General features: G+C 45.1%; 1 protein-coding gene across 1 annotated transcript; it reads right to left on the reverse strand.

The window, feature by feature from the left end:
- Positions 1-2,080: 2,080 nt before the first annotated feature.
- On the reverse strand, positions 2,081-21,087 carry comp (cartilage oligomeric matrix protein). Its single transcript, XM_088907447.1, has 19 exons — positions 21,009-21,087; positions 17,433-17,506; positions 16,710-16,761; positions 15,515-15,678; positions 15,018-15,155; positions 11,517-11,594; positions 10,782-10,934; positions 9,763-9,867; positions 8,815-8,922; positions 8,480-8,639; positions 7,950-8,068; positions 7,649-7,701; positions 6,690-6,883; positions 5,839-6,017; positions 5,388-5,436; positions 4,894-5,090; positions 3,577-3,749; positions 3,231-3,370; positions 2,081-2,841 (listed from the first exon to the last, which is right to left on the reverse strand). The coding sequence occupies exons 1-19, from the start codon at positions 21,085-21,087 to the stop codon at positions 2,783-2,785; spliced, it is 2,274 nt and encodes a 757-aa protein (XP_088763573.1). The 3' UTR covers positions 2,081-2,782.
- Between the last annotated feature and the right edge of the window lie 659 nt (positions 21,088-21,746).

Here is a 21,746-nt window from a genome sequence, read left to right on the forward strand (position 1 = left end):
TTTTCTTAGGGTTTTTCTCTTGTTGCGGTTTTTTAGCTATTCAGTGAAAATAACATTTCTAAATGAAAAGCAACAGAAAGTTAATTCTTTAGGTAATTCATTAATAAAATTATCTGAGTGGGTTCATTAATAAAATACAGCAGTAAGTTGCGATTGCCTTCATTGTGTTGCTCTGCTTGGTGATGCCCCTGACAGTCGGTTTTTGTCTTTGTGTCTCTTGTTCAGTACATGTAACCATGCTTTCCTTGGGCGCCCAGAAATCACATTTGGGTGAAATTATCCACCTTAAAAACCTCAAGCAAACACTTCTTTGACCTGTGTTATCACAAAGAAGTTTAGCATGTTTAATACACGGTTTACTACTGTATACGTTTCAGTGTGCTACAGTAGTAGTGTAGTTTCAGTTCAGTTTAATTTTATTTTTCTGTGTATTTTATGAGCATTGAAACTTTTGCTTCAAATGCAGTTTTAATATTTAGTCATCTTAGATATTAGAAATATGTTAGTTTCCGCTCCTGTTGCATTTAATCAGTACCCAATAATTGCGGTCTTCCATTCCAGCTGCGCACTTTCTTCCTTAGGTGATCGGTTTCAGAGATAGTCTTGCACACAATGATTAGGCTAAGCCTCAAGAGTTTTAACTGTGTGACTGTGTTCTTAATGTATTTCCTCCTTGTTTTACTTTCCCTTTAAATTTTCATAGAAGTCACTTACCTTGTCCCCGATGCGTACTTGAAGCAGAGCAACATCAACCCCTGTATTAAACATTTATTTATGTCATATTTTGTGCTGCTAGGTTTGCCGATTCCCTTAAAATTTTCGCACTGTAAAAAGAAACTGTGGTGCTGGTGCAATATCAGAAATTCAGCACCAGTGCTCCCAGTATGAACATGTTCCTGACTAGTATGACACTTGAAAACTTTGTTCTCTCATAAGAAGCAGTTACGAGTTACTGTGGCGGTGGTGACTTTTACAGCGTGACCTGTCATGATGGTGTAAATTTAGGCTCTGGCTGGAGTAGCAGGATAATCAGGAAGGACACATGGCAGTTAAGCCGGCCCTCCCTGTTATTAGGGGCTATATTTCTCCGTTTCTGCCATCTGCTTTCCCACATAATCATGTTACAGGTTCAGGATTTATCATCGTTAGTTTAACAGAACTCGGCAGCTTGATGAAGGGCCGCAGGAGAGAGGCCACACTGGGGGTATGAGGCTTCACGGCTTGTACTGCCCTGTTTTTCAGAGAATGTTATCCTGACCCCTGACCTTGGCGGTCTAGTGTCCAGTGCAATGCAGTGCATCCTGCAGTAGGATTTCCCTCAGCTGTGCAACAACATGGCCAAGAGCTCTGCGCACCAGCGGCAGGGCTCGGGATTCTGCACTGGCAGGTCCTGGGTTCAGATGGGACACTACTGTTGTGCCCCTGACCAGGATCCTTCAATCACATTGCTCTGGTGAATGCCCTGCTGCAGAGATGGGCCATCGCTGCACGTGAGAATTTGTTAAGTGACTTGCAATCTAAAGTTGCACAATATCTATATATAAGACGCAGTGTAACTGCCATGATCAATAACTTATTTTTAAAAAGTGTTTTCTTTGCATCTGTTTTAACCTTTAAATTTCACTGTGGTCCCCTTAACAGTACAGGTACGTCTTCCATTGGTTTGGCTTGAAGAAAGTCATTTTTACTTTTCTTTTTTTTTACAGATATCATGTTATTACAGTTTGGCATTATTTATTTGCTACAAGAGGAATTCTGTGGCGACCGGATACTTCTGCCCAGACTACCAGGCTTGTACCTCCCCAACGACAGCGTCAGGTGGTCCACACAAAACCGGGATTCATTGACGAAGAGGATTTAGCTAGCTCTACAGATGAGAATAGCATGAAGGGGCTATTCCGTTGATAAATGGGAAATATTGATTCTTTCTGTTTATTCTTGATTTACAGTCTTATAAATATCACAGCTTAAGATCACCAGCATCCAATCAATTTTAATGAGATGATTAATGAAACACTAAAAGTCAGCCGTGTACCGTGATTAGTCATGAATGATCAATTAATCACTGGTCTAAAAAACATTATTCAGTATGCAACATCTATATATTTTATTTTCTGAAAACATACATGCTTAGTTTAGAGGGGTTTGTTTTGATGCTTAGAATATATATAAAATGGAAAGAACTAATTTAGTGAAGGAGATATACAGTATTATACGTCCAGCTTTTTATATTAGAAGTCCCACTTAAAAAACGTTTCTGCTATTTTTCCAAAGAAAAGAGTTTTTAAGATTTAGCCCATGACTCTGTTCTCTGCTAACTTGTTATACAGTATAAAAATACTATCAAACAATACTATTCATGATACTGTGGTTCAAACATAGTGACAGTTCAGATACAGGCAAGTAGCAGCAGACAGTACAAGCAGTTTGAAATAAACACCCAAGCTAGGTAACATAACAAGAGGATTACTACAGTTTGATACGTTTTCAAACCTGTTGCTACCTGGTCCAAGAAATAAGTCATCCAAAGAGAAATGATTTTTTGACACACACACCCCACCTATGAACAATGCTCCACCTCTTTCCTGCATTTTATTGCATACCAGTAGTTTACATAAAAAGCTATGAAGTATAGACGTGATAAGATAAACGGATGACTGTCCCCATGTGTTCAAATCCCTTCAGGAAACAGGGAGTGGAGACAAGCAACATTGCTCACTAACGGATGAACGAAAATCCGTTGCCTTTATCTTTGCTTTTGGGTGGCGAGGTGGACCTGCAGCTAGAGCAGGAGGCGGCTCTGTTGCGTCCTGTACGTGTCGAAGTCCTCTGGGAGGGTATCTGGAGAGAAAAATCCAGTGTTTCTGAGGTCAGCAACTGGAAATGAGCCCCTGATACTTGGGGGTCCCGAACGTTATTGGTATTACACAATATCTTCTGTGACAATTCTGTAAAGTCCTGTGCAAAAATCATCTTTTGCTTTCACCGAGCAATAGGAGCAATTTCGGGAGTGATACCATCATGCTGTGGTACAAAGAGTAGTATGTAGTGGTACCCAGGGCGAGAGCTATCCTGTTCTTGGCAGACTGTCCCTGCACTTTCCTGCTGAGTGCTGTATATTTGACAGAGGGGTTCAGGTTTGCTTTGCTTTGCTAGTAGCAGTATTTCACCAGGAGCTGTGCGCGTGAGAAGGGCTGTGTCGGGGGAAAGCAGCTGGAAATCGTACGTACCGTTGCAGCGGTAGCGCAGATTGGCCCAGATGATGTTCTCCTGGGAAAAGCAGAAGACGCCCAGCCGCCCACCCCTCATGGTGGTGTCTATGATGATCCCTGTGTCCGCGACCATCTCCGGGCCTTCGTAAAACCGCACCCTGAGAGCAGTCAGGAGACAGGAGAGACATGTCAGCTCCTGGCGTCTAGATGCGGGCCTCACATATCCAAGATGGCATGCATTTGCAGCATTTAGTTTGGATTTTTCTGTCCATTTTGAAAAACTGGATCATTTTAAGATTTTTTTTTGCGGCGCATAAGGACAGATCATAAGAAGCCAGAACACTCCCTGCAAACGCCCCCCCACCTGATGTAGCCGTCCTGAGGCCTGTGCTGCAGGAACCAGCGGTACGAGGTCTTGTCCTTCCAGCCCACATTGCGGGCGTCTTTCCACAGCAGCTTCGCCTGGCCCTCGGTGTGTCCCGTGTGCCACAGCGCGTTCCGCAGGTTCTCCCCGGGACCCGTGTGTGACTTCACCGCCTGAGAAACGCAAGGACACACAACGGGTCTGAAAAATGTGTCACGGACAGCCCCTGGTGGGCAGGGAAGATAGCCACCCGTACACCCAGAAGAGCATGATGTGGGATCCACACGCTTCCTGGAGGGATGAGCAGGTGTTCTCTCCCGAGATACCGGCCCACGGTGAACATCTGACATCTTCGTCTTCTAGTCTTGAGCTTCGTGCCAGATTTTCTTGCTCCATCTGGTTCAGTCAAAGGACGTCATTTCCGAGGAGTGAAACACTCTTCTTCTGCTGGCCTCCTCTGATGGAATTCCACGGCTAAGCAAGGAGAAGAGTGCATTCTCCATTCTCTGGGAGACCTCCGGGTAACACATCCCAAGCAGCAGAGCTGAAGGGGGCTGATCTGAGCTTCAGTGCTTGGGAGAAGAGCAACTCTTCAGCCTGCCAGGGGTGTGTGGATCCTACATTGACCCTATCAGGTACCTCTGGCTTCAAGGAACACAAACATCCTCCGAATGCGGGACAGCCAGTGAGTGAAGGCATGAGTAATGACACAAGTGGTAGACCATGATCCACAGCAGAGCTCCTCCAGCAATTAAAACCTTTAAGAATTTCATATTCTATTCTATTCTTTTCTACAGTGAGCCTTTGTGTTAAAAAATAAATAAATTCACAACGGTAAGCTTGTAATGAAGCCAGCAGAGAAACCTGACTCAGCTGTTCACCATTGATCTCTCTTTCAATGAGCCTATGTGTCCTAAATTAGTCATTAGTGTAGCTAATCCAAAATACAATGAGGAATAAAGCAAGTTTATTTGCAGATTCGAAATAGCCGTTATCATTAATGTGCAACATGGTTTCTGTGGGAATCCCTTCTCACTTTCAAAATCACATTTCATTAACCTTTCACTTTAGTTACCGTTGAATTTATCGTCCATGCGTTCCCTGAGCTCCCCTAAACCAGCCTGTTGTAAAGTGATTTGTCATGGTAAATGTTCCTGGATGTGGCCTCCAAACTCCTTACAGTACCTGGCGTTTTCACAGTTTAGTCAAGTTCAGCGTATACATGGAGACATACAGTGAAGGCAAGAGCACTTTTTGAAACCTGGGAGCCCCAAGGAGATGCTCTTGTCGGGCAGCCATCACAGCGGAGGGACTTGCCTTCAGCTGAATTCCCGGCTCGGCCACGGCGCGGAAAGGGTTGCCCTGCCAGTAAATCTGCTCCACCTGCTTCCACATCACCACGTAGAAGCTGGAGCTGTCCTGGTACCCGAATATGAATCCCGCGTAGTCGTCATCCGTCACCGTGTTCACATGGAAGGTTCCTTCAAAATCCACGCCGTTGAAGGCAGTGTAGCCTGCAGGGGAGAGAGTGCGGTCACTAGTGCTCGTGCGCCTCTTCGTTCACCGCAGTGCTACTTCAGTACCAGGCTTTGGTACACTTGAGCGATGCAGTCTGTGTGAGCCAGTGTCCAGTATATTTGTGTGAATCGCATCAAATTAGCTTTGCTGAAGGGGATACAGGCATCTGACTGCAATGTGCCAGAAACTGCGAGCTATACAATTTCATCGAAGTTCTTTTTCCTAGATCATCAAGTTAGGCCTCCACTCATTTGCAATCACTCTGATGGCAGACAGAAATCTGTTCACCTTACCAACAGCGAGTCCAGGGTCACTGTTCATGGTCTGAACGATTTCTCTCCCCTGCCAAAGCAGAAAAAAGACTCAGACCCCCTGAGAGAATACCGCCTGGCAGGTGTTTCATCTCTGTGTTGGATGTTTTTTTTTAAGAGGCAATGTGCCAACACCTCTTTTTCCTTGCACCTCGGTCCCAAAATACATCAGGAAAAAGAAAGTAAGCCCATTTCCTGGGATTCACTCTAACATTATAACCGGCTCCTTTCCAGTGATGACGTTCACCCTTACCCAATCCATAGCCTCCCCCTGCCTGATAATACATGTAAAATTTTAAGGTATTTTAAGGAACACACTGCAGGTCCTTTCAAAGAAGGGCTTTCTGGGTCAGGCTTTTCCTTGTGGTTTGGGAGCAGTCAAATCAGAAGCCGGAATGTAACACGGCACGTGTGTTTGAAAATGAGCCCAGACCTGATTGAGGACCACCCAGTTGGGGTCGATCTGGGCGTCACCCTCGGGGTCCAGCACCACAGTCTGGTAGGCACGGAAATCGGTCAGGGTGACCTCGGCGTTCTCCGGGCACACGTCGATGATGTCGATCACCGTGTCGTTGTCAAAGTCGTGCTCGCAGGCATTCCCGATTCCGTCTCCTGCGGGAACAGCAGGGAACAGCGGGGAACACGACCCTGCTCAAACCGTGCAGTGGGCCGGCATGCTGCTCTCATGGCAGACGGGGGTGAGTCGTAGCGCCGATTTATTAACTGTGGTGGAGGAAGAATGGCATGGTAGCGCAGTGGTTGGCATTACTGCCTTGCAGGGCTGGAAACCCGGGTTCAACAACCAGCCTGCTATCTGTGTGGAGTTTGCATGGTCTTCCATGTTCCTGTGGCTTTCCAGTGGGTGCTCCAGTTTCCTCACACAGTCCAATGACATTACTGGCAGGTTAAATGGCTTTTGGGAAAACTTGCCCTGGTGTGTGTGTGTCTGTGTGTGCCCTGCAGTGGACTGGCGTCCCACCCAGGATGTACCCTGCCTTGCGCCATTTTCTTGCCTGGTTAGGCTCCGTCCCAAGCCCCACACTGTGACCCTGGATTTCATGTAGAGATTAGAAAATGGACATTGGAGGAAATAGGGAGGCAAGGGTTTTGTTTAAAAGCAAGGTAAGTTTGTGGCTATAGTAGAGACCATTTGTAATAAATGTACTGTAGCTCAGATTGGTAGTCTATTGATGCATTGAAAGAGGAAAAGGGGTTGAATGCAGGCGTGCCTGTCCTTTGCCCTTTTCCTGGCCTACTGGGAGTCGGGATAGCAGACTGGCTCACCATCAGAATCCTCCTGGAGCGGGTTGGGGATGAGCCGGCAGTTGTCCGGCCCTGGAGGGAGGAGGTCAGGAATGCTGTCATTATCATCATCGTCGTCACACTCGTCTCCCACTCCGTCCCGGTCCGTGTCCAGCTGGGAACTGTTGATGACAGCCGGGCAATTGTCCCGCGAGTCCTGGTGTCCGTCTCCATCGCTGCCAGGGCAAAGGAGCAAAGAAGACAGATCAGGGTGCTGGACCACCTTGCAAACAGCTCGGGGGTCACACAGAACGGATAAGAACGCTGGGGGCAATTGTGGAATTTCCCTTCTAGATAAGGGGACAAGAAACAAGGCAAAAGCTTTTCATTCTCACACTCCTTTGTTGAGAACAACAAAGTCTCCTCGAACACTGACTGCCCTTTGACTAGACAGAAATCCATAGCCACAAGCTGAGCAACACTGGACTAAGCAGGTTATGTTTAAATCACTAGGAAAAACAAGAGCACGGATAATGTTCAGGATGTCTGCACTAGTGGGTTTCCCAATGGGCTCGGCCAGGAAAAGCACTTGTTTGGACTGCAGACAGCCCGGCTCTATCCAAAGACTGGGATGAATCAGCATGGGTGCTACTGGCTTAGAATTGCCAGGATTAAGTGGTATCGTGTGGGCAGTGGTATCCCAGTCTCACTGAACCAAAGTGAAACTCGCAGTGTCCCTGTGTGCTGGAACTGTCAGGGGCAAGGCTGACAACTTCATTTGTCCTCTGCTGTTCACTCTGTGGACCTAAGAGTGAGAAAAACAACAGGCAGCTGGACCTTTTTTGAAGACACACCCAAACCTTAGTCCTGCTATACTAGTAGGGATAAGCCAAGCAGATCAGTTAGGCAAAAATCTCAATATTCTTCAGCATAAAAAAGCAAAACATCTGGCCGTTGCAAATTTAGGTTAAAAAACAACAACATGCCCTGTTTGCAGTTACCTGTCCTTGTTTGTATCACAAGGGTCTCCTATTAGGTCGTTATCAATGTCCATCTGAGGAAACAAAACAGAGAGTCTTTGGGGCAGCTGGAGACAAACCCGCTTTCTCTCGCCATTAAATGACCCCCTAAAGTGTTCACATTAACACCAGTATAAATGAAGCAGTAGAAGAAAACATTAGAAGCCACTATGACCATCAATGCATGATAAAACCATCATTAAGGATGAAGTAAACTATTGCATACTTAAAACAGCTATTCAATGCAGGCAAATGTACTTCATAGTGTGAAATGCAGACACACCTGATCGGGGTTTCTGACATAGGGGCAGCTGTCACATGCGTCCCCTACATTGTCTCCGTCCCTGTCCCTCTGGTCAGTGTTGGGCACCTTGGGGCAGTTGTCTTGGGCATTGCGGATTCCTGAAAAACCAGCCCCGCAGGGTCACGTGCAGGTGATGGTCTTTATTTAAACAGTCTCCAGCTGAAACATACTGTACAGTTGTAAGTTGTCGTACACCCTGGTTTCAATAACCATGCGTTACTTTATTAGTTTGGAATCATCAGCGTCTTTCCTATTCATTCTCTCAAATGTGGAACTGCAGATTGCTGATTGTCTGACTAGTAAGACTCTCGTGAAAGCTCAGTTTTTGCCATGAATGGTAAAAATTATTGAAAACGCAGATAATACACGTCTCGTCTATCTAATATTAAAAAAAACATTTTCAGTGCTGCTTTTTGCAGGGACTGGGGGTAATCAAATGAGTGTAGGCAGTTTTGATTCATCGGTAAGCTCGGGCCCTCCAGTGTGGAATGAGGAAGACCGAGTCTCACCATCGCCATCCATGTCGTCATCACAAGCATCTCCTTTCCCGTCCCCATCCGTGTCTTTCTGGTCGTTGTTGACGATGAGGCGGCAGTTGTCACAGGCATCTCCGATGTCGTCGTGGTCCGCGTTCCTCTGGTTGACGTTGGCCACCAGCACACAGTTATCCTGTCAGTGGTAGAAGAGAAGAGGCTGTGTTAATCAGTGAAGGACAAGCAAAGCGGTACTGGAGGAGCATTTTTATGGCTGCTCCGTTCGGAATGACATAGCCCAGCATGGCTGTATAATAAGAGGCATTCCTACGCATTTACAGACTGCTGCTTTCCGGGCCTTACACACCGACCTCTGTATTTAAGATGCCATCACCATCTGCATCTTCATCACAGGCATCTCCCATCCCATCACTGTCTGCGTCCTCTTGGCCAGAATTGGGAACTGTCAGGCAGTTATCCTGAAGGGCACAGTAATAGGAAACTCTCACCTCTGAGGCTGTATCAGAGCAGGTTACCAACAGATAAATGTCAGTAAATAGACCAGAGTGTATTCCTCCCAGTTCATCAATGTCTTTTCATCGTGTTTTAACTCATCTCTTCATCAAATTCAGGGTCGGGGGGGAGTCGCAGAATCTATCCCAGGAAGCCACAGGCACAGGGCAGGATACACCCTGGAAGGGACGCCAGTCCATCACAGGACACACAGACACGTGCACACTCCCTCCTAGGGCCAATTAACCTACTGTACCAGCATGTCTTTGGACTGTGGATGGAAACCCATGTGAAAACAGGGAGAACATGCAAACTCCACACAGACAGGACCCCAGGTGAGTTCTGCGAGGCAGCAATGCTGACCACTACGCCACCCACAACAATTTAGACTTGGCAGGACGTTTGTAGATTTATCCCGCAAATTTCTAAAACTTTCTAAAAGCCCCAAATCAACCTTCTCATCCCTTCTCATGTCAAAAAATATAAAGAGACTGAGGGTAAGACTGTTTTCATCTAGATCCCTGTCTGTTTTAATTAAATTAAATGTCAATAGTAGATAACGACTTTAAAAAAAAGCTTTCAAAACAGGACTTCAATGACTGAGGTGTGTTGTTTCTTGATGGGTTCATGTTCAGTGTATATTGCCATTCTGATACAGGAACTCTGGTTGTCCTCTGCTCCAGGGAGTACAGTATATTATATTCATATTATACAGTAGGTACTTGTAACAAATGTATTCTCTTCAGAGAGCCTTAATAATTGCATCATTGGTTTTAAGAGAAAGGCAGCCCATTCTGTTCTCTCACCTTTTGACAGTTTCGTTCTGAGCACTCCAGGGTTTCATCAGGAAAGCCATCAATATCGATGTCAGGCCCACAAATGTAACCATTGCCCGCCCATCCAACTCCACACTGGCATTAAAAAAATACTTAAATTACTTTGTGCAAATTTGCAAACAATTCCTGTAACGAGGAAAAAAGATAAGCCAGATGTCCCAGCAGCAGGGAAAGGAGGATGAAGGTGGAGAATCTAAATCACAGTGATGACATTTATTATTATTAAAATCTGTGATTAGGATGTGACCTCATATTGAGGGTTTTTGCACCATTAACTGCAGCCTCATGGTCAAATCAAGTCCTAAATACTGGCCTATAGCCACCTCCTGGCCCAACCCATGCAAGTAACTTAATTATTAATAATAATTCCTTACACTTATATAGCGCTTTTCTGGACGCTCCTCTCAAAGCGTTTTACAGCTAATGGGGACTCCCCTCCACCCCCAATGTTTAGCCCCACCTGGATGATGCGACGGCAGCCAGAGTGCACCAGAACACTCCCCACACACCAGCTCTCAGTGGGGAGGAGAGTGATGAAGCCAGTTCAGAGATGGGGATTATATTAGGAGGCCATGATTGGTAAAGACCAGGGGGAAATTTGACCAGGACGCCGGGGTGACACCCCTACTCTTTTCGAGAAATGTCTTGGAATTATTAATGACCACAGAGAGTCAAGACCTCGGTTTTACGTCTCATCCGAAGGTCGGTGCCTTTTTACAGTATAGTGTCCCCATCACTATACTGGGGCATTAGGACCCACACAGAAGCAGGGTGAGCACCCCCTACTGGTTCCACTACCACCTCTTCCAGCAGCAGCCTCAGCTTTCCCAGGAGTCTCCCATCCAGGTACTGACCAGTGATTTACAGTAGCTGCTGCTGACTTGGTTATGGTTTTGAAAGGTCATGTGCCCTCGAGATTTCTGGACTGGGATTCTGCTCCACGCCCTTTATCAATCCATGACAGTTTGAAGATCGGCGACACATCTTACAGCACACGTGGCAGTCCCGTCCCGGTGGACGGCACACTCAGCATTTCTGTGACAAGGGCTTGGCTGACCGCTGCCACATGACCTGTCCGGCCGGCAGCCACGCCGCTGGTCACCCACGAATCCAGGCTTGCAGGACCCACACCGGAATGACCCCTGCCGGACAAAAGGCAGCTCATCTACAGCTGTAGTGTCAGATTCATGCATAGAATTTCCTTATGGGGCTTAAAGGCTCTCTTAAAGGCAGAAAGATGGAAATAATTAATCAGAACAAGAGTAAATTAAGGGATTTAGTTACGTATTTTGGCAATCTAACTGCTCACTTCTTATTGTATTTATGCATGAAACAAAGTGTCTGAACCACCAGGTTTCAACTGCAGCCACAACACTAAACAAATGATTATATTCCAGTTTTAATGATCTGCAGAATCAGAATTCTTCTGATGTATGAACAAAAGTTAAGCATCCTAGCAGCCAGGGCCATCTCAGGACCACAAAACAGAATACATTTGGTGCTAGCTAAAGGATGTCATTTTTTTTAGCCACCTGCGGGACTCCTGATTATGGCAGTTTTTACCACATGGTGAGGGTGTTAATTTAATATTTGCAGCTGACTGTTCCCTCGACTCTACGTGCCCACATTCTACATGTCCTGAGAATACCGTGTGTGACAGGCCTGGGCAGTGGCGTGAAAGCTATCCTCTGTGAGGCGTGAGAAGACATGGCACTGTACTTCACCGGCGTGTTGATGCAGATGGAGTTCGCCACACAGCTGCCGTTGGCAGGGCCTTCACATTCATTGACATCTCTGCAGACCTGCAGAGGAACAGAGCAGAAGCCGCTGAGCGCGCAGGGCTGGACTCTCCCCTGGCGTCAGCACGAGGAGGAGGCCAAACGCTCGGTGCCGATACAGAGGGACGTGTCACAGAGCCCGTACTGAGTTTCAGTCGGAAGCCAAGTCATAATACTTTCGATCGTTCCCTATTTCATGTTTGCACTTTTCTTCTAAGAAGACCACAGCCGAGGCAGAAAACTCCAAAACATCAAGTGCCCTGTTCTTCAATTTCTGATTCTTGAAACGTCTTTCGACATTGGTTAATTTCCTTAGATGTATTATTCTCTTGAGACACACATTAAATACAGGGTGAGATTTAATTTGTTTCCTTTTTCTAACCTCTATTTGGACATTGTCCTTGTCTGCTCTCTGATCTCTTATCAACCTCGATAAAAACCCTTTCCTGAAAATCCTTGGTCGATCAACATTCACATCATTGCTTCATACCCACAGACAGCTCAATATCTTCCCAGTACAGGTGTTGGAGACACCAGTTTCTGACGGCTTCTATTCAGACCGATTATTTAATTGAATGCCAGGTTTAACTATAACTTTACTAACTAGACATTTTTAACTGCTTCAGCTCTGCAAAGATTAGAAATATTTTTAAATCACTGCTGAATTTTCATAAGTAATGTGAACGCTGCAAACTTTTAGGAGCAGAAAACAATGAACGAGGTCTAATCGATGAAATGATTTGTTCATTGGGGGTTACATGAAGCAGTTGAGCGCCCAGCTTGAATAATAACCAGCAGATGCTGGTGACAAGAGGGCCTGGGCTGGGAAGCTCTGTTGCCAGGCTTAGCTTCCTGTTCTGGTGTGTGAGAAATTGCTCTGCTGACCTCACTGTTGGCACTGTTGTAATATTTGTTTGGGAATTTGTAAACCTAATTATTTGAAGCTGCACTGCTTCCAATAATACAGCAGTTGTGGAACACTTCTGAAATATCCGAGATGTCCTTTTCTGTTACGGATTCGGTAAGAGAAACCGAAACCAGTGAATGAACCCACTTGCAGGAGCTGATAAAGCCTAGCCGTGAACCAAAGAAAGCCGTAGTCGAAGAAACGAGCCGAGAGTCCAGGGGAAGCCAGAGATCCAAAACAGAGAGTGAGTACCGAAGCCAAGCCGTGATCCGAAAAACCGTAAACCGAAAACCAAGAAGGACACAAAGCAGAAGAAGGAGTAGCGCAACTAGGAAGCTCGAAAGGAAAACCAATACTGAGCGAGGAGGTAGGAAAAGACAGGTGTTTAAGTCCAGGATGAGACGGGGATGTGGTGGTGAATAAGAAAACTGCTAGGTACAGTAAACGGATGGAGTAAGGCTACGCCTTCTTCTGCCTCTTCCGTTGCCGGGAGTCAGGGATCGTAACACTTTTCCCTCAGGGGACTTGAAATAGACTCAGTTTGTTCACTTCAAGAAAGCTGCTGTGTGTCTGGAGCACTGGTTTACTAGACTGGCTGCCTGCCATGAGAGTGTGGGTACAGGCTTAGTTCTCATGTGCAGGGCCAGTCAGCAACTAACAAAAATGTTAGTTTTCAATAGCACTTTTTTAGAATTTCCACATTGTGCCAAGACAGATGGGAAGGTTAAATACAGAAATACTATCACTGAGCTGAAATCTAGCTTAGTCCTAAAAAACACCACATGGTCCGCGCACGGAATAGAAATATTACTTCCTTTTCCTTTAAAAGGCGCAAAGTGAGGGACATTAATTTAATTCAGGTTTGCCCGTATTTAAGAAAACCCTTTCGGATTTTTGTCAATCACATGAGTCATTCTCATCATCAATCCATTGTTCAGATGTGCAAGGCTCTTTAAAATGTTTGTTTTTTTCTTGCGGTCGTTTTCTTACTAGCGCCAGTGAAAAATTCCTCCCATAACTTTTGTTTATAGTTTTACGGAGACCCGGACACCCTTACTATAGCGTCTCATCTACAGCTTGTGTTCGGGTTCCTCTCGTTTACAACTCAAATGCGATCCTGCAAGTTACTGCATGACTGAAAAACGCGTGAATTAAAAAAAAATAATAATTTCCCCTAGAAATGGCATTAATGGGGGGGGTGCCTTCTGGTGTAAGACACCGAGGCACTGTTCCCAGACAGATACATGTCATCCATCCATTTTCTAAGCGCTTCTCGGGGGAGCCGGAACCTGTCCCGGCAAGCAACGGGCAGGATACACCTGTGACACGACGCCAGTCCAGCACAGGGCACACAAAACCAGCCTCCATTTCTCATAGAAGCCAATTAACCTACCAGTATATGTTGCCAAATAATAAAATGTGTAATAGTCGCATGCACAATGTGAAAACGTTGTTCTTGTGTCCATGAAGGAGTGGAAAATGTACGAGTCATGCACCCACAGCGACGTCCAGACTGCGCAACTATCTTCGGTCCTTTCTAGTCCAGGTAAGTGCGTTTTAAAAGCCATTTGTTTTTAAAGTGTCGTAAGTACCACTGCACCTCTTTTATTCATAATGTGAGGTTTTCTCTCATTATTAATTGCAGACTGGCTTGTTTAATTGTTTTATTTGTTGAATCTCGAGGTTGACGATTTTGTTTTTTCGACGTGTAAATAACTCTCGCGATGTTTTGCTCACAAACGATTTACTTTGAACGTGCGTTGCATTGAAGCTTTTTTAAATGTTTTTCGCGCATTTTGCATACATTTCTATTGACTTTTATCAGGGGCGCCAGAGCGGCTCTGTGGTTATATCCCGTGTTCAGTGCCAGGGGCAGGAATTACGAGGAGTTCGTGTGTTCTCCCCATTTTCACATGGGTTTCTTCCCAAACATACCAGCACTGTAGCTTAATTTTCTGGAAAAATTGGCCCTGGTGTGAGTGTGTGTGTTCCCTGTGATGGACTGGCGTCCCATCCAGGGTGTATCCTGCCTTGTGCCCGTTGCTTGCCGGGAGAGGCTCCAGCTCCCCCACGACCCTGAATCGGATAAAGCCGTAAGAAAATGGATGGATGGATTTTATTAGCTACAGCCTAAAAAACGATGATGAGAAAAGAACAGGGGCTGAAGAGAGCTGAGACCAGAGACGTCTCAAACACGCTATAAAGCTGCTTGTTGCTGGCTGCAAGAAAAGCACCTTTAAGTGAGAACTGATTCGCAATAAATCAATAAATAGCATAGATTCTTTAGGCACGCTAAACCAAAAATGCACAAATTAAAAGTGCCTAAATCCCAGATGTGTTCTTATTTGTTAAGAAAGGGGGCCAGTGTCCTACAGCTGCTGGTTCTCGCGTCCGATACAGCCCGTCACACGGTGAATCCTGATTTGATCGTGTTTGACCTGACATCTGAATCCTGAGAGCTGCCTGGAGCCCCAGGGAGAGTCCCTGCAGGCCCGCGGGAGCTGAAAGAGCAGAGCAGGTGTCCGGCTGGAATCTCCTACCTGTTTGTTGGCCCTGGCGTAGGAAAGGCCGACGCCTTGCGGAGTCGGTCCGGAGTACCCGGCGGGGCAGGGGTCGCAGCGGAAGCCGGGGAAGGTGTTGATGCAGCGCACCTCAGAGTGGCAGGGCTCCTGGGCACACTGCGGGCACCAGAGCAGCAGGGGAGGGCAGTCAGGGCATGCAGCATCTCTAACCCAGCGTGCTCCGGTTGCAACGCCTACAGACGCGATTCCATCGTCTATTTAATCCGCCTGTCTCCTCCAGAAGCCTCCTGCAGCGCGAGCCGTTTGCTCTCGTGTTCAGTCCTGCGTGCCACGTGGCCCAGGTGTAAGCTGGCTAGAGCCTGTAACCATCGGCTCGTTAGTGCTGTGACCCCCGGGCTGTGGAGTGATCTCCAGGGTGCAGTTTGGTGGGTGTGAACGCTGCGCTGCTGCAAAGGCCGTATGATCGGGGGGGGTCTTTGTGGAAGAGGACGTGCAACGCGATGAGGGTGACTCACCTCGTCAACGTCCGTGCAGCGCGTCCCGTTCCCCGTCATCCCTGCAGGACACGGCCCACACTTGACGCCCCGCGCGGTCTCCGTACACGTCACCCCAGGGTGGCAGGGACTGGGCAGGCAGGAGGGCTGGGGCTCTGGGGGATCCACTCTGTCGCTGCGCATGCCTGCAGGGAAACGAGCGTTGCAGTACGTGTCCCGAACCTCCGTCCTAGCTCGGCAGGAGGTCCTGCCTGTGAAGTCGCTCCCGACCAAATGGGACCATCTTGAGTCTTCCGGTTCTGAGTCGTGGAGTTCTGGGAAAGTATCCTACTGGTGTAGTAGGGAGATAACTGGAGAACCAGAGCAAACGCACATGAACACAGGACGAACATGCAAACCCCACACGACAGCACCCCAGGATAGTGCCGCAAATCAGCCAGGGTAACCACTGCAGCACCCCGCTGCCTGCAGTGAACCACACTTCTGCCCATATAGATGTTATATAGGCGCCTCAGTCTGATATAGATCACAACTGCAGCTCGATGCAAAGAAGGGAGCTGTGCTGTGAATTGAGTGGACTGTGTTTTATCAAGTGAAAAAGCACAAACTCTCACGGATATTGATGTAATGTAAAAGTTGTATACATTAGACAGTTTCTAATAACTCTTTTCTGCCTAGGAAACATTACAATTAAAATCACCTTCGCAGTCATGGCAGAATGAATAGTAAGAGTCCAGAAAAGAATTGGAAAATGTTAGTAATCACTGCTATTTTACTGACAGAATACTTCAAAGGATATATAAAACCCATTTAACCACTGAAAATTGGTGTTAAAGACGAATCCAGATAAAACCTGTTATTGAAGTACTGTCGGGTTTAGTTTGCCTCTGGATCTGCAGTGTTGACAGTGCAGATGGGACCTTGTTATATTGTGGCTCAGCGACTTGGCTTGGAATTTCTGCAGCAGTAAGAATGTCAACTTCAGCACCTAGCCCAGCAGGAGAGAAGAGCACCACCTACTGGTCTCCCTAATACCATGTCTAACTGGAGTGCTTTCCTGCTTCCCTGGGGATTTGCCTTTGACCTCTGTCACCCAGGACCATGCCAGACCCAGCCCACTCTGACTGGACTCCCAGGTGATGGGACTTCTTCCACGAGTGCTGTCGGCTTGCAGTCACTCCTGCGGCTAGGGGAACTCTATTGGGCTTGCACTCACCGCATGCCTCACACTCCATCACGGCATTCTTCAGGAACACGATTTCTTTCAGCTGAAAAATAAGATGCCAAGATGAGTCAGATTTGGGAAGGTCAAGAAAGGAGGTTTCTTTCTGTGAGCGATCCCCAGTTCCCAAATCGATCAGAGGTTTGGTTCTTACAAGTAGCTAGAAAGTTGTCAGTCTTGGAAATATTCCCTAACCAGATCACTGGAGCCTCAAGGCAGGTCTACACCCTGGATGTATCTGGACGTTCAACTGCTTATGAGCAGTTTGTGTACTTTCCATGTACATAAGAGTGATGTTTCTCCTTGGAAAAAAAACCCTGATTCTTATTTAACTGATTTGTCTTATACTGCACGTGGCACTTGTGAAGTTAGAAGGTGTCTTGCTGAGGAATGGTTGCATGAAAACTGCACTGTGGCGCTGGTACAGATGGGGCCAACAGGAACTCATTCTGCGATGATAAACTAGAGGCAACTAAAGACATCGCTGTTACCCACCAGCTCGCCTGCAGTACGTTCCTAAGGAGCAGAACAGCTCACACACTGGAGTATACTCTTGCTGTACATGCCAATGTAATCCCAGGTGTCCCATTTGTATGTGTAGCTATTTGCGCCAGGCTATGCCAGTTCTGTTTCATTAACAGTGTCGGCTGCTGTTAACTTTGCTTTTGCCTGTTACTGGCTCAAGTGCTCAGCATCTCTCTCCAGTGCGCTGCTCACCTGTTGCTTCAGCAGCTCTTTAATCTCTGCCAGAGCCTGATTGGTGCCTTTGATCTGATTGATGATATCGCTTTCTAGAAAAGAATGAAAAACAGACTAGTGAACGATCACCAGCACCATTACTGCAGTGCAGCTCTTAGATGACTTATCAGATTTCTAAAAAGATAACTACTGTTCTAGCTATCATCATTTTAAAAGTAATAATGGTACAAAGGTATCTGGGAATGCCGACTTATTATGTACCATTATTTCTATTATAAATGCAACAGATGATTTGCAGCAATTACTCTGTCGTGTTAAATAGCTTTACAATCCCATGCTCTTTACTGGATTCTGCCACATGTTTAGGAGAAATTTGAAGAGTTTTCTTTTGTAAATCCTTTACTGAAAGAAATCGTTCAAAAGACAATGAATGGGCTAAAAAAACATCCTAATAAATTAGATTTTATGGAACAGTGGTTTATTAAAATACAGTGTTAACTGTAATCTCTTGCTCTGCTCGAGTTCAGTTCCTGAAGCGCCACCTCTTGGTAAAAGATAGTAAATCAAAAAGTAACGTTCTCCTTATTTCCCAAGTCTTCAGGGCATCTAAAGTCTTCAGGGGTGTTTTCAGAACTCGATTCCTCGGGGAGTGAAGGAATGGTGTAGACTAAAAATCAAGAGTCGAACAGACCTGCACTCAGCTACGTCAGGATCAACTTGGCACAACCGAACACTCTTAACAGCTCCCTCACGAAATCCATTAATAAGATCACAAATGTCATTATGTATAGCGCAATCCAGGCGGAAAAGTGTATTGCAGTTAACAAAGATTTCTTTTGTAGTTCAGAGGCAGGTGAAATACTGTATCTTCATGCAAGAGACCCCGAATCCGTTCATACGTTAGAGACCGATTTCTTTTCTGAATAAAACAATTCTGACAACGCAATTACTCGACCAGGCAGCCGAGCTCCGAGTGCAGTCTCCTGGGCACGTGGGAAACTGAAATATGGTATTAACGTCCTTGGCAGTTCCGAGGTGGATCTGAGTCCAAGACTAACACGAATGGATGTACTCTGCAGATGTGCGGAGCAGGGATCTGCAGCGGCCTGCTCATTCATCATTTTTACTGCTCCCCTTGCTTTCCTGCTGCTTCTCCCTTCCGTGCTAGTGAGGACAGCTGAGTGGCAACAGCTTTGCCTGCTTTGATGATTGAAGGCGACGGCGCATATTTCTGAAAAAATAAGATCATGTGGCGGTATTCTAACGCCATGTCTTGAATGTGTGTAAACACAGGACGATGATTCGATATGCAGCCATTGACAGTTGGACTTGAGACTTGCACAGACATTACAGATCTGTTCAACGGGTACCGATGTTGCGATATATCGTATGGATCCTTAAATGGACTGTTTTAGATGTAACTGCTGATTGAATCACATTTCTTATTTCCATTACATAAACCACAACTCCTTTAATGTAATCGCTCTCTACAATTAGCGCTGTCCTGGGAATGCTGTAGGTCAGTAAAAGCATGAGATTGTGCTGCGTGTCTCTAATTCGTTTAGATAATGTGGAGGGCGTCGTTTACTTAAATGACTTTTTATTTTACTTTTCACTCAACCTGGAATGTGTTACAGTATCTTCAAAGTTGTGGTATTTATAGACTTGTCTATATTGCATGATGCGTGCGACATTCAGGTTATTGATTTTGACAAGCATGTAGACTCTTGCAAAGATACCTGTATGAGTGCACTCTCTCCATGGCTCATGAAAAGAGACTGGAGTTGCCCTTAGAGTTCTATACTGCCTGCAAGCACATATTTCAAAAGCAATTCAATATCATACTGCAATTGTGTGATAAACATGCTGTTTCTTTAGATACTAAATACTGTCTCCCACACTTCTAGTCTTGAATAGAAAAGACCACAAAGGGACTTGATTGAAGTTTTTAAAAGTCCATTTTATTGACCACCCAGTGGACATCTTCATTATTAACGAACCAGAGGACCCCAGAGGACTACACCAGATGGGAAGTGCATTAAAACCTGAGAACCAGAAGCGTTTCCTTACCCAAAGGGTTGTGGGAGAATGGAACAAGATACCCGGCCATGTGTTGTGACTGGATTTGTAACCAAATTAACTAAAATGGCTGAATAGCTTCTAGTTTGTGACATTTCTCCTGTGTATGTGTCTAATGATCGATACCCTGCTTACTTAAAAGCACCGTAATTGATGCAGTTTGTGCAATGCAGCCACTGCAGGGACCAGAGATCGCAGGCCTGGGAGTCTCGTGTGCCCCCAGCTGTGAGGGCGCAACTGGTGTCTGTTCACGGACACTGGTCTCCTGACATGTTATTAATACCACTCCTGTGGGCTGTGAGAGAAGGAAGTGTGTTGTTTCCAATAAAAACATCACGTTATTTTCTTTTTAAATTCCACAGAAACGACTCTTCCCACTCATCTCTCTGCATCCTGAATTTTCAAAGGTCATATTTACGAAGACTTCAGTTGTCCTTCAGGAGCAGAAATAATTCATTTTTTCAGATGCCAAGCTTGCCCTTATGAATTTGACTGTCCCTGGGGTTTCATTGTGGACTAATAACATCTTATTTTTATTCTAAAACCTTCATTTGAGTTTTTTTGAAACTGTGGAGCAGGAGAGCTGCTTGGAAAACTTTGTGGCAACAACTTGAAATTTATCACAAGCCAGCAGTCTGGATCTTTACAGTAATTTGACTTGAAGGTCTTTTTCAATGGTTCTGATATTCAGACATTTTCAGAATGATGCTCCTTGTGCATGTTGTATGACAGTAACTTGTAGGTGTATTAAAGTTTAAAAGTCTAAGTAGTAGAAAAAAAATACTTACTTAAAGCAAATGTACATTTTTCTCCAACATAACTAGTTTTTGACTTATACTGGGCAAGTTTCCTTAATATTTACAGAACTCAGCGACCACCGAAAGCTTTATTTCATAGTTCAGATGCAGATAAGCATGCCGCAGTTTTCTCTCCATATACAATGAGCTCTTTTTAAACAATAAGAAGTTATATAATAAAATGTTCATGCTTACCTAAAAAAAGCATTTACATGAACTGTGCTACTAATGCTGTTGGTAATTAAAAAGAAGTATATTCAAACAATAATGCATTGAGCTAAAAATGGAGAAGGTTAATCTGAGTCATTTTAATACAGTAAATGGTTTGTTGTTCAGTCATCACATTCACACGTTTTAAAGAGCTGTTCAGAAAGAACTCACATCACTTGTGGTGTTTATGATAAGATATATGTTACATCTTTCTCAGACCTGATCTACTGATTAAAAAGCACTGGCCTTATTAAACTTACCTAGTGTTAGTATATTATAATAAATGTATTCACCATAAATACGATTCAGATTAGTAAATTAAATGTAATATGGTCATTTTTCTTTAAGAGACCATAACTATTACTGCTTGTACGTTACTTTTAAAAGATCTTTGTTGATCATATCAAGTACTCTAATTTTTAATATCACTAACCCTACTGATATATTCTTACTAGAAGAATAAAGGAATTAAATAAAGGAATGAATGAAGAAGCATAAGCCTGCATACCTCTTCCTGATGCTAGCTGACCACAACCATAGTGCCATCGAGAAATGAGAGCAGAAAGGAATAGCAGGATTTTCCACATACTGTAGCTGGTCCTCTGGGTGCTCCTTTTGTATTTGAGACAAGGAAAAAAATCAAGAGAACAAGAAGATCAAGTCCCAGCAGTGAGTGGACAGAGGTTGTCCGCACAGTTCGGAGGGTCTGGAGTCCCAGCTGTTGCTGGTGGATTCCAAGTGAGAGCGCTCCTGGCTTCTTGCTTGTCTTTATACCTCAGCACCTGACATCACCACTGCCTGCCTGTGACACTCGTTGAAACCGTTGTGAGACGCATACCTCTGGAAAATACTCCGCAATTCAAGAATCTTCTCATCACCCTTGAACATTTCAAGGGGAAATGTCACATAGTTTTTGGTGAAGAAATCTATTAGCTAAAGTTCATTAGACCCCCATTTAGTAACTACTAACACACCTTCTGCTGTAGATTAAGTCACAGAAGTTCTAAACACCTTTATTTGTTGAAATTTCAGGGCAGAAAGTTGCTATAATTTTACTTGTTCTCCAAAAACCTGATTTTTTCAAGGCTAATTCTTAGTTTTATGTTTCTGACAAATTTACTTTTGACTATATCGGCAAAAGTAAAACAATTTAAATGTTGCCCTGATTGTGCATCATTTTGAGTTTTTACAAGACGATTTATACTTTAATAATACAGATTCTGGATCTGGGAGAAAAGCTTGAAAT

The sequence above is a fragment of the Atractosteus spatula genome, chromosome 28 (genome assembly GCF_055471065.1).
Source record: "Atractosteus spatula isolate fAtrSpa1 chromosome 28, fAtrSpa1.hap1, whole genome shotgun sequence".
Classification (NCBI taxonomy): Eukaryota; Metazoa; Chordata; class Actinopteri; order Semionotiformes; family Lepisosteidae; genus Atractosteus; species Atractosteus spatula.

Bases quoted from the DNA above. Each gene is read 5' to 3' on its own strand.
- comp (XM_088907447.1), bottom strand. From the start codon at position 21,087: ATGTGGAAAATCCTGCTATTCCTTTCTGCTCTCATTTCTCGATGGCAC. The intron at 7,702-7,949 runs GTGTGTCTGCAT...TTGTTTCCTCAG, and splicing joins ATGTCAGAAACCCCGATCAG to ATGGACATTGATAACGACCT. The intron at 5,437-5,838 runs GTCTGGGCTCAT...CTGCTTTGGCAG, and splicing joins ACTGGGTGGTCCTCAATCAG to GGGAGAGAAATCGTTCAGAC.